General features: G+C 32.2%; 1 protein-coding gene across 3 annotated transcripts in view; it reads right to left on the bottom strand.

The window, feature by feature from the left end:
* Positions 1-13,472, bottom strand: part of Papss (PAPS synthetase) — a 34,991-nt gene that overhangs the window by 15,666 nt on the left and 5,853 nt on the right. Inside the window, exon 1 of one of the 3 annotated variants that reach the window (XM_065503934.1) lies at positions 10,921-11,173. The exons of 1 other annotated variant lie outside the window; for it this stretch is intronic. In XM_065503934.1, the coding sequence (XP_065360006.1) occupies positions 10,921-11,025 (105 nt within the window). In that variant the 5' untranslated portion in view covers positions 11,026-11,173. Of the gene's footprint in view, positions 1-3,454; positions 3,592-10,920; positions 11,174-13,472 lie in introns of those variants that run through there. One more of the 3 variants, XM_065503935.1, reaches the window with a different exon arrangement.

Genomic DNA, 13,472 nt, shown 5'->3' with positions numbered 1-13,472 from the left:
ATGTTTTGGCCAATGAAATATCAACCCATATGTAGTTTTTTTAAATTTTTTTTCTTTTCAATGCAAAAAATTCTGAATTAAATTTCATATTCTTATTTTTATAGCATTAATTAAAAAATATTATAAGCAAATGAATATTTTTGTTTACATCTTAAACTAGTTTAAACAACTTTTGTAAAACTCTGTTGCTGGTTGCATATGTTTTGACCACCACTGTATATGTATAAGATTGTCCGACCCTATAAAGTATATATATTCTGGATCCTTATAGATAGCGGAGTCGATGTCCGTCTGTTGCCCAAATAACTTACAAACACGATTCATACATCAATATCTCCGGAATTCTTCCGGCTCGGAGAAAATCGGTCCACAAATGGCTGAGATATAAGGAAAAAACTAAGACAACCTCGATTTTTGACCTACATATATCTGGATTACTAAGTCATTAATATAGACAATATGGATATCTAATGATAGATATTTTAAAGAACTTTGCAATGACGTATATAAGACCATAGTAAATTGAACCTACAATGGGTCAAAAATCGAAAAAAATATTTTTTAACCTGAACTTTTTTTTTCACAAGACCTATAGTTTATAATGTTATTCCAAGATGGTTGGTTGCATTGGACATTTTATTAGATTAACACACTAAAAACAGAACATGATGAAACTTAATAAGTAAGTGTACTATATTGGGCTATGCCGAATCTTATATACCCTTAACCTAATAAATATTAAAAATTATTTTTGTCAAAAAAAAAATTGGTTAAAAATAATTTTTGCTTATATCTCAGCCATTTTTTTGTCAAAAAAAAAAAAAAATTTGTTAAAAATTATTTTTGCAAAAAAAAAATTTTGTGAGAAAAAATGGTGAACAAAATTTTTGTTGAAAAAAAAATTTTTTAAATAAAATGTTGGTGAAAAAATCGATAGTCGCGGTTTTTTACTTATATCTCAGCCATTTGGAGGACAATTTTCTTGAGCAGATATACTGATATTAATAGCGTAAAGGATAATTTTTTAAAGTCCGATAGAACTTACCCTAGGTCTCCACGTAGTAATTTTTATTGCTAAACACAAGCAATAACGTCGGCAGAACAACATCTCAGCGATTGCTGATTGCTTTAGGTGGAGAAAACGTTCGTCACAAATACAAAATTTTCAACGCGAGAAGTTCTATGAAAAACTGATGTGTATTTTGTTCATATTTTGTGTTGAATTATTTTTTTTTTTTAATAATTTCTTTGTGTTTTACTTCTGGTACTTAAATAAATTAAATATGTATGAATTAATCGCACTAAATCATAGAAAGAAGAAATTTTACATTATTGGCAACTGAACTGACAGCTTATTGCTTAGCAATAATTGCTCAGGCAATCAATCAATCAGTAAAGCAATCATTGCGCAATGGATTGCTACTTATGGCAATTTGCCGTCTACACTCGCAAATTTCATTGACGCAATCAAATTTGACAATTGGAGACCTAGGGTTACGAAAGGATTAAATGTCAAACGAACTGTCATAATGCGCACTCTTTTTGACATTTATGATCAGTATAGTCTGGCAAATCATCAAAATACCAAATCTACTTTGAAATTCAGTCATTCTCGCAACTTATAGATGACTGTTTCATGAGAATTCAACGATGAGGCTAATTTTTTAACAGGTTTGTGAGACCAATCCAAAACAGACCCTACAGACTCCATTACATCCCGAAAAATGCACAGTTTGATGCGGTGAATACCAAAATTATTCAAGAGAGACATTATAAACTATTCATTCCTTTCGGCAAGTCTTTGACACAATCTGCCAGACAACGTTGTTCAAAGACATTTTAAAGTGATGGATTTAAAAGATAACATATCATGGGGACGAAACAAAAAATTAAATTCTTTAAATTATAATATTTGTAAGGGGCAATCGTCGTATGGTCAATCGTTTGTCACCAAATGTAAATAAAAATGAAATAATTTTTATCCAACATTTCGTTAGCTTTTATCAAACTTCTTCAGGGGATATTTTAATGTTGAATTGTTTGTTTAAATTATTTATTATTACTGAACTTCACGCCACAAAAATAAACAAATAATTGATAATAACAAACACAGATAAGTCAAACTTAATAATAATATCACAGAAACTCAAAGATAACTTCGAGATAATTTAAATTTAGGGATATATGTATGTATTTGAAAAAATGTAGATAAAATTTTAATTAATTCTTCACACAATGGGTTATAGAATGTTTAAGTCGACATAAATTGAAACAAATTGTGGTTTTTTATGTTTTTATTTGAAGTAAAATTAAGACTTCTCCAATGGGTGGGTATTGCATTTTGAATTTGTCAAGTTATTTTTCCTTTCGTAAGTTCTATCGTGATTAAAAAACATCCTTTATTAAAATTTAAATAACGAAATGTTCTACTTTATAATTTTTTTTACACCCTTCACCTTCGTGTAATTTCCACAATATAATTTTCCGACCCTATAAAGTCTATTCTGGATCCTTATAGATAGCGAAGTCGATTAAGCCTTTTCCGTCTTTTTGTCTGTTGAAATCAACTTTCCGAAGCGCCCAAATAACTTACATACACGATTCATACATCAATATCTTCCGGCTCGGTTGCTATTTAAAATCGAGAAAATCGGTCCACAATTGGCTGAGATATAAGGAAAAAAACCAGGGTAACCTCTATATCTGGATTACTAAGTCATTAATATAGACAATATGGATATCTAATGATAGATATTTCAAAGACCTTTGCAACAACGTATATTAGACCATACATAGTAAGTTGGACCTACAATGGGTCAAAATTGGAAAGAAATATTTTTTAACCCGAATTTTTTTCCACATAAAGTTTTTTTTTCGCTAAATATTAAAAAAAATTGGAAAAACAAAAAAAAAATTTAAAAATTTTTAGAATTTAAAAAACTTCAAAAAAAAAATTTAAAACAATTCGAAAAATTTTTTTTCCAAAAAATTAAAAAAACAACTTTGGGAAAAAAAATTTTTTTGTTTACCTAAAAATATTAAAAAATTTTATTTTGAAGTATAATTTGGTGAAGGGTATATAAGATTTGGCACAGCCGAATATAGCTCTCTTAGTTGTTATGTTTTTAATTGCAGCAAAATTTAGACTTCCTATTTTTCCAAAATCGAGCCAGTTTTTCCCGAAAGTCAAGATAGTTCACTAATCGGATCTGGCGAACCTGGACTCATTGCTGAAGACGATTTTGCGATAAAACAGTATAAGTTGCGAGACTTATTTTCATGTCAAAATTTCAAAAAGTGAGCGCAGTATGACAGTTCGTTTGACAGTTAACCCTTTGGTAAGTTCTATCGGGGCTTAAAAAACACCATTTATTGAAATTTAAATAACGAAATGTTGGTTATATTCTATAAACTGTTTTTGTGGCTTTTTTTAATTTTTAAAACAAACACTTACCCTCCTTTTAACATGTGGATAAAAACCTATTGTAGGATTTGGCATTTTGTGTATTTATTATATATTATTTCAAATTTTGACAAAGGTTACTTGAAAATTTAATTTAAATAACACTTTTCTTTTAAAATATTTTGTTTTATTATTTCAATGTTAAGATCACAAGGTTTATTATTGTTGATGATAAGAAAAACAGTTTTTATTTGTTTATATATTTATACCTAAAACACTTTAGTAAAAAGTATAAATATTTATTTATTGATATGAACAACTTGATCGGTCTAGGGTCGCAAGCTAACTAAATTCGTTGAAAATCTTTTGCAGAATTATAAGTTTGAAACTTTTAAAATAAAAACATAAGAACAAGAAACAAAGAACAACAATAACAAATTAAATATAAGAAGAAAAAAAAACAGAAGAAAAAAAGTTAAATTGATAGTGCTGTTGTCTGTTACGGTTAAAAGTTATAGAATTTAAGAACATTTGTTAGGTGATGGATGAATTAACATAAATTGTTTTTTTTTTTTTTTTAGTAAAGTGCCAAAGGCAAATATAAACTAAAAACTGACAGAGCGACAAGCTGACAGTCAAACGGTGTTGAAATTAAATTAAAAAAAAAAACCAACTCATCAACAGATGAATTACCAAGAAATAAGAAAGTGGTGTTTACAAGAGTGGAAACAGCAGCCGGATAGGCGGCCACGTACTAGTTTTGAGTTAAATTGTGTACCCAGTTGTTTCCACCAACATAATTAGATAATGATGGTTGGTTTTTTTAAATATTTGGTTTGTTTACACAGAAATTTAATGAAATACGTATGTTTAATTTAACATTATTCATGAATAAAGAATTGAGATGTATTTCATTATAGAATTTTAGGTCTTAAAGAAAAAAATTTAAATTTCATAATGACAAACACAAAATGTGCAAACTAAATAGATGTATGCGTAACTAGTTTATATTTAATATTCTAATTATTAAAATATGTTAATTAATACAAGAAAGTTTTTGAATATTCCAAAAAAAATAATCAAATTGTGTTGGATGTATGACTTAAAAATGTGGGATTTTTTTAAATTTTTAGCTTTTATTTTGAAACATTTTTACAATATTAATTTATTCAAAGTAATGGCCATTGATATAGCTATGATGTTCTCTCATATTTCTGGCAACATATGAGTTTCGAGTCAAAAGAACTGCTCATCTTTTGAGGCCAAGAACTAATCAAGCCAATATCGAATAATCTGTTCCAAAGTGAATCGTATCCCAGAGAGAGCGTTCTGCATCGATCGAAACAAATAGTAGTCGGATGGGGCACGGTCTGGACTATAAAGCGCACCCAAGCACTTCATTCTAAATACTTTTGAATGAAGTGGTGCAAAAATGATTTTCTTTTATAGCGTTCAATCATCTCTTAGGACATGAAAACTAGTCTTTCAAGGTCTATCGGCTTCAATTCGTTTGATACCCCTGCTTTTAGATGAATCCTGCTGCCATAGCTGCAGGAGCAAGTCCTCCAATTCTTGGTCTTCAAACATTTTTGGGTGGCCTGGGCAATCTTTGTCTTCCGTGTCAAAATCATCACTTCTGAACCGCACAAACCATTTATCGTACGTTGAAAGCGATGTAACACATTCACCATAACCTTTAGTGAGCAATCGGTGTGCTTCAGCGGCACTTTTTATAGCCTTCACCTTCGTGAGAAGGGTATATATAAGTTTGTCATTCAGTTTGTAATTTCCATAATATAATTTTCCGACCCTATAAAGTACACTGAATCAATTAAGTCTCCGTACAGACATACTCATAATATAAACTAGCTATTTATGGTCACTTTTCAATACATATTTAAACCTTTTTTTAATTCATTTTATAAAAAATCTTATAAACTAGAAATCAATATAAAAAAACTACAAACATTTTCATTAAAAACATAAAAATTTGCATAAATTCAATAATTGTACGAAAAGTATCACCAAAAAAGTCTCCGTACAGTTAACTATTTTAAGGCAAGGAATCCCAATATTAATCTTAATTGCATTTAATATGTGGTAGGTCCTCCTTTCTGAGCAATTGCTTCATTTTAATGGCTGTACATGGAATGGACCAGCTTTGTTGTTGTCAGGGAATCTATTTTATACCACACTTCCATTATAACGGCTTTTAGCTGATCTTTACTCGTTATATTGTGCAGCCGAATATTTCTTTCCAAGTGATCCCATAGATGCTCAATCGGGTTGAGATCAGGTGACTGAGCTGAGCGATTTAAGTGCTTAGGAACATTATAAATAAGACATTCCTTTACTAATCTAGAGGTGTGTTTGGGGTCGTTGTCTTGTTGAAAGCAATACAAACGTCCCAAGCCTAATTTTTCAGAACTTTGTTTTAAGTTTTCTTTTAATATATTAAGGTATGCATATTTATCCATCGTCTTTTCAATAAAAATAAGATTTCCCACCCCAGATGAAGCCATGCAACTCCAACCAATTACGTTAGCTCCTCCATGCTTTACGGTTAGCGTCGAATGCTTCGGATCCATTTCAGTATTTGGCTTTTTCCATACCATTTTTCTTCTATTAGAACCAAAAATATTAAATTTACTTTCATCGCTAAAAATAACTCGATCCCAAAATAAAAAATCTTTATCAATATGCCCGATAGCGTAATCCCATCTCTTTTTCATGTTCACTTTTCGAACAAGGGGCTTCTTACGGCTTACTCGACCATTGTATCCATTTAGTTTAAGAGCGTCTCTTACAGTTTGGGGGTTTACCGTTAATTCATCACTAGTTTTCAAGTTTCCCGCAATTACACATGCAATTACACATGTTCATTTTTGGATTACCTTCTACAAATCGTGGTGGTTTATTTTTCTTGGATGGTCAATTCTTTGTTTATTTGCCATTGTTCCGGTTTTTTTGAACGTACTGAATGGAAGAGCGTGGTCTTTTTACAATATCCTTGATTTCGGTTAGATTTTTTCCTTCATTTTGCAAGTTAATAATAATTTTCTTTCTATCCATTAAAATTTGCTTTTTTTTGGATTCCCTGACAACAACAAAGCTGGTCCATTCCATTCACAGCCATTAAAATGAAGCAATTGCTCAGAAAGGATGACCTACCACATATTAAATGCAATTAAGTTTAATATTGGGATTCCTTGCCTTAAAATAGTTAACTGTACGGAGACTTTTTTGGTGATACTTTTCGTACAATTATTGAATTTATGCAAATTTTTATGATTTTATGGAAAATTTTTGTATTTTTTGTATGTTGATTTCTAGTTTATAAGATTTTTTATAAAGTTAATTAAAAAAAGGTTTAAATATGTATTTAAAAGTGACCATAAATTGCTAGTTTATATTAGGAGTATGTATGTACGGAGACTTAATTGATTCAGTGTATATCACCCCTATCGGCAATAACATGTGAAATGTTGTTCCCATGAAATATTTATTTCCCTCGAAGGGAAAATTGCTATCGGGAATATCATGATGAACTTTACATTCACAATAGTTGATTTTGTTCGTAACAGCTGTTTATTGTTTACAAAATTCCATCTAAAAATTTCACAACAAGGGGAATTTTTTTCACGTGAACAAAGTTGATGAACGAAAAAAGGAAAAGGGAAAATATTTCATGTAAAATGTTGATTCGCGATAGGGGTGTATATATTCTGGATCCTTATAGATGTCTGGATGTCTGTTGAACAGTTTGTCATATTTATTCTCATTAGGTTTTGGTTTTTCCAAAGGATATCAATCGTTCTGATGACTGTACGGTTCCGTATGTTTCTGACATGTTCATTTATCATCCTTAAACCTTTTTTAGGTTTTGGCATTTTTGTTCACTTTAGGTTTTGGTTTCTCCAAAGCATATCAATCGTTCTAGTGGCTGTAGAGTTCCGCCAGTTTCTGACATGTCCGTTAAATCACACTCCTTTAGTTCTCTTTAGGTTTCTCCAAAGGATATCAATCGTTCTGATGACTGTGGAGTTCTGTGAGTTTCTGACATGTCCGTTTATAGCACACTCCTTTAATTCATCCTTTAAACTTGGGAATGTTTTGGAATTTTGTTTTCTTTAGATTTGAGTTTCCCCAAAGGATATCGGTCGTTCTGCTGACTGTAGAGTTTCACCAGTTTCTGATATGTCCGTTTATAGAACACTCCTTTAATTCATCCTTAAACTTTTTGAAGGTTTTGGCATTTTTGTTCTCTTTAGGTTTGGGTTTCTCCAAAGGATATCCATACGTAAACTCATCCTGGATAACTTGTCTCCAATCTAGTCTTAAGATTTTCTTTATTTTATTCTTACATTGTAAAACATTCCAAGGTTTAACACTCTCGTTCCTTAGAGTTTAAATAATCACTGGAATATACCTAAAAATACCCATATCCCTAAAAATAATCGCCATGATCTCAACATTATTATGAGCTGGAAAGTCGGCTTGTTTCGTAAAAGCCCATTACCGTTTGGTCACCTATTTTTTAACCATCTGTATATATGTAGATAGGCTCCTTGATTATTCCTTACTCTAATTAGTTTATAACCTCCCCTTGGGGCATGTTTTGACATCTTGGTGAATCTCCACACCTTGATGTTGTTCCCCAAGGGAAAATATGGAGCAAAACCGGGGCTCCGAGGTGCACGGACCTCATTTCTGTTAAGAATTTTAAATTAGCAGCTGACTAGAGTCTTGTCTAGTACTACTCAAGTCAGCGGCCTCAGTGCGGTTATTATGTAATTCAATTGGAACCGAAACACTTTCGAAATACAATGTATAAAGCATACAAATTCGAACGAATTTATTTTCGAAAGTAGTTACATAATAACCCCCCAGGACCTGACTGGATATTGGTTGGGGTTTAAAATCCAAAGCGGGTAGAAGATCGTTGGTTAAAGGACTGATATTTGGGCTAGTGACAAATTTCGGGCCACCAATTGTATATTAGTAGGTGTTGTTGACGATACAACAAAGCCATTGAAAGTAGCAGATAGCAATTGACGTTTTCCTCAGGAAACGTATTAGGGTGGTGGCATTCGTTGAACTTGGTTCTCGGTCGAGGCTATTTGTGTGTGGTGTCAGAAACACACACATTTATCGGCCGGAGCTTCCGAAGACAGATATCATATATCGGACTGGTATACCACGCCGGATGTTATTTCTATGATAATTGTCCTGGGCTTGCTAATTGACTAGCTAGCTATGGCAGCGATTAGATAGCCCAATCTCTCGAGCAAGCGGTTTGTGAATTGATATGTGCAGTCAATGTGCAAGAAGTTGCCAATTGTGTGGCCTGGTAAGTCACACAATGGAGCACCGGGAGGTTGGGCCATCTTGGCAGGTATCCACGATAATCTTAGACACTTCATACTATTCTCCTCCGTCTGATATTATGGTGATGTTGACATATTTGGATCCAATTCTGTCACATATTTCAGTGGTAATATTATCCTCTGGTAGGACATTTATTATCATTCGGTATCTTTTTGCATGGTCATTTATCAGTTGGCTGCTTTATATAAAACCTGTATTTTGATCGGTAGTATGTATTGATAAAATATTCAATAGCTTTTGTCGATGTTGTTTTCATTACATCACATACATATGCTTATACAGTACAGTTTACGAATTTGTTTAAAGAGTTTTAAATTTACCTTCTTTTCCAAGGATCTCCAATCTTATCGATTCATAGGTTAGAATCGTTTGTAGTACACTCGTGTATAGCGAGTGTGTCATCTTCGAGTTATACCCCTATACGAGCCTATCTCTCTTTTGCAAAAAGCCCAAAATTTGACTATCTTGTATTGTATTTGTATCGTCTTGTTTTGAAAGACAGATCATAAAAATGTTCGTCTTATCCGGGTTAGCATTTAGTGCAATCTTCCTGACCCAGTTATAAGATACTTTGAGGTCTTGTTAAGGCAAATTATACATGAAATGTTGAGATACTTTCCTCTGCTTAATATTGTAATATAACAGATGGATTTGAAATCTTAATCGCAATTTATCCATCTGTTTCCCAACATGTGACCTAGAATATTGTTATGTATGCATATTTTATGCCAAAAGGAGTGTCGAGACCTGCATCCGGACCTGCTGCATTGTATGGCGAGAAACTATTAACCGCTCCATTTACCATTTGAGCGGTTACCTGAGAGTTTCGTTCTGCTGTATCCTTTTTCTATATTAATATTCCTAAGATTACTTCCATTGTTTCCGACCTTTTATCATTCGAATCTATGAGTTTTTCCTAACATCTCTTCCATTGTTTCCGACTTGTTACCATTCGAATCTTCTAGGGTTTTGGATTGGGTATGACTTTTTGATAGGAATTTCCTATCTTTCTTACAGGATAAACAAAGCTTTGTTTATTATTACAAAGATTTTGTAAAAAAATTTCTCCTTTACATAGAAAACTAATATTATTTCCTAAAGTATTTAAACCATTTATTTACCTATTATCTAACGTAATTTTTGTTTAAACAATAACTTTAATAGTAAACAATGTACTCGAAAGTAATAAAGAAAGGCCTTAAAATAAATAATAATGAATTAGAACAATATTCAATGAGTGCTATTAAATTGCATTATTATCACAGGGAACGTGCAAATTTTATTACGTTGAAATGTTTAAACAATTTCCGTTATTTTCGAAATAATATACTAAAACTCTTATAACTTACATAACGGCTGACTTCCAAAATGTATCAATACAAAGTTTGTATGCAGTTCTCCTACGGTATTTTAATTATGTACATATTTAAACTTCCTAAACAATGCAACTATGTACTTTGTTTACATTTACGATATGAAATGAACATAATGTAAATTATCATTTTTTTCACTGAAAAATATATAAAAGTATTTATTTGGTGCTTATATTAAGTTTTTTATCCAAAAAATATAATATTACTTCCATTTGTGAGTAGGCCATTCTCTATATTCTTTTCTTTTTTTATTTGTGTGCGTAAGTAAAAAATTATCATAGTAAAAAATTATGGGTAAGTAAAAAATTATCAAAGAAAGCATCAACTATAAAACCGATGCGTGATTGCTTTTCTACTGCATTCAAAATACTCATTGGCGGCATTTTGAAATAGTATACACAGTAAGCATTTTCTATGCCGGAATTATGAAACAGTATACTTTGTTCAAATACAAAGCAACTAACATTTTGGAAGTCAGCCAACATTACAATAAATATATAGAAATATTTAAAAATTATTAAAATTCTTAGGTTCACAAACAATTTTGGAGTAAAACATGTTTGGAAACTCAGTTGTATAACATCATTATTTAATAGATTTATTTATCTTGTAACTATCACTCTATAACCAGAAAATTTGATTTTCAAAAATTTCACATCTCTCACAAAATTTGAAAACAAAATCACTAGAAAATTTCAGCATTTTACTAAAAACTACAATTATTTGTTATCTTCCAGTTCGAGTACTAAAACTTACCGTTTCCATACACTGTGCATGATTTTGCATACATTTCCCATTATTATTATTATTGTTATTATTGGAGAAATGTGTATTTAAAAGATGAGAACGTTTCGTAAACATTTTTAGTTAATTATTTTTTTTATTTTTTACTACCACACTTTACACTTTAAATTATTTATTTAAACAAATATTTCGTGAAAACACAAAAACACTTAACAATAACAAAAAAAAATTGTATCTAAAACTTTCACAAAACAACTATTTAATCAAGCGACCAACAAACGTATGAAAATTGAAATGAATTTCTTGTTTTTTAAATCGAAAAATAAAAATCTTTAACTGCAACTTAAAAACTTCCGCAGAGAGTGAGAGCAGAAAAAACGCCCGTCATTTCTATGCGACGCAAAGAAAGCAAGCAAGATAGATAGAAAGAAAGATTGCTGTTACGAGTACAACAACTGCTCAATATTAAATAAATATTAAGTATTATGCCTGCCGTTGCGACGTCATAGTGTGATATTTATCATTCATTGCAAACTTAAATTGAGATTTTAAATGGGAAATATTGAGCTGCCAGACAAGAGTGAGTATAGTGTACTTACGTTTATGAGATACTTTGTTTATAACGTCTTTGTCTTAACCCTTCAAAGTTCAGCAAATAATGGTCACGTAAATGGTACGGAAGAAAAGTGACTTAACGTGAAACTGGATTAGAACCTGAACTAGAAACTGAACTAGAACTGAACCAGAACTGAACTAGAACCTGAACTAGAACCTGAACTAGAACCTGAACTAGAACTAGAACCTGAACTAGAACTAGAACCTGAACTAGAACCTGAACTAGAACCTGAACTAGAACCTGAACTAGAACCTGAACTAGAACTAGAACCTGAACTAGAACCTGAACTAGAACTGAACTAGAACTGAACTAGAACCTGAACTAGAACCTGAACTAGAACCAGAACTAGAACCTGAACTAGAACTTGAACTTGAACCTGAACTTGAACTAGAATCTGAACTAGAACCTGAACTAGAACCTGAACTAGAACCTGAACTAGAACCTGAACTAGAACCTGAACTAGAACCTGAACTAGAACCTGAACTAGAACCTGAACTAGAACCTGAATTAGAACCTGAACAAGAACCTGAACTAGAACCTGAACTAGAACCAGAACTAGAACCTGAACCTGAACTAGAACCTGAACAAGAACCTGAAATAGAACCTGAACTAGAACCTGAACTAGAACCTGAACTAGATAGAACCTGAACTAGAACCTGAACTAGAACCCAAACTAGAACTGAACTAGAACATAACTAGAACATAACTAGAACCTTAACTAGACCCTGAACTAGAACCTGAACTAGAACCTGAACTAGAACCTGAACTAGAACCTGAACTAGAACCTGAACTAGAACCTGAACTAGAACTGAACTAGAACTGAACTAGAACTGAACTAGAACTGAACTAGAACTGAACTAGAACTGAACTAGAACCTGAACTAGAACCTGAACTAGAACTAGAACATGAACTAGAACTTGAACTAGAACTAGAACCTGAACTAGAACTAGAACCTGAACTAGAACCTGAACTAGAACCTGAACTAGAACCTGAACTAGAACCTGAACTAGAACCTGAACTAGAACCTGAACTAGAACCTGAACTAGAACCTGAACTAGAACCTGAACTAGAACCTGAACTAAAACTGAACTAGAACTGAACTAGAACTGAACTAGAACTGAACTAGAACTGAACTAGAACTGAACTAGAACTGAACTAGAACTGAACTAGAACCTGAACTAGAACCTGAACTAGAACTAGAATCTGAACTAGAACTAGAACCTGAACTAGAACTAGAATCTGAACTTGAACTAGAACTAGAACTAGAACCTGAACTAGAACCTGAACTAGAACTAGAACCCAAACTAGAACCTGAACTAGAACCTGAACTAGAACCTGAAGTAGAACCTGAACTATAACCTGAACTAGAACCTGAACTAGAACCTGAAGTAGAACCTGAACTAGAACCTGAACTAGAACCTGAACTAGAACTGAACTAGAACTGAACTAGAACTGAACTAGAACTGAACTAGAACTGAACTAGAACTGAACTAGAACTGAACTAGAACTGAACTAGAACTGAACTAGAACTGAACTAGAACTGAACTAGAACTGAACTAGAACTGAACTAGAACTGAACTAGAACTGAACTAGAACTGAACTAGAACTGAACTAGAACTGAACTAGAACTGAACTAGAACTGAACTAGAACTGAACTAGAACTGAACTAGAACTGAACTAGAACTGAACTAGAACTGAACTAGAACTGAACTAGAACTGAACTAGAACTGAACTAGAACTGAACTAGAACTGAACTAGAACCTGAACTAGAACCTGAACTAGAACTAGAACCTGAACTAGAACTTGAACTAGAACCTGAACTAGAACCTGAACTAGAACTAGAACCTGAACTAGAACCTGAACTAGAACTGAACTAGAACTGAACTAGAACCTGAACTAGAACCTGAACTAGAACCTGAACTAGAACCTGAACTAGAACTAGAACCTG

The sequence above is a fragment of the Calliphora vicina genome, chromosome 3, assembly GCF_958450345.1.
Source record: "Calliphora vicina chromosome 3, idCalVici1.1, whole genome shotgun sequence".
NCBI lineage: Eukaryota > Metazoa > Arthropoda > Insecta > Diptera > Calliphoridae > Calliphora > Calliphora vicina.
This window is presented reverse-complemented; position numbering and strand designations above follow the sequence as displayed.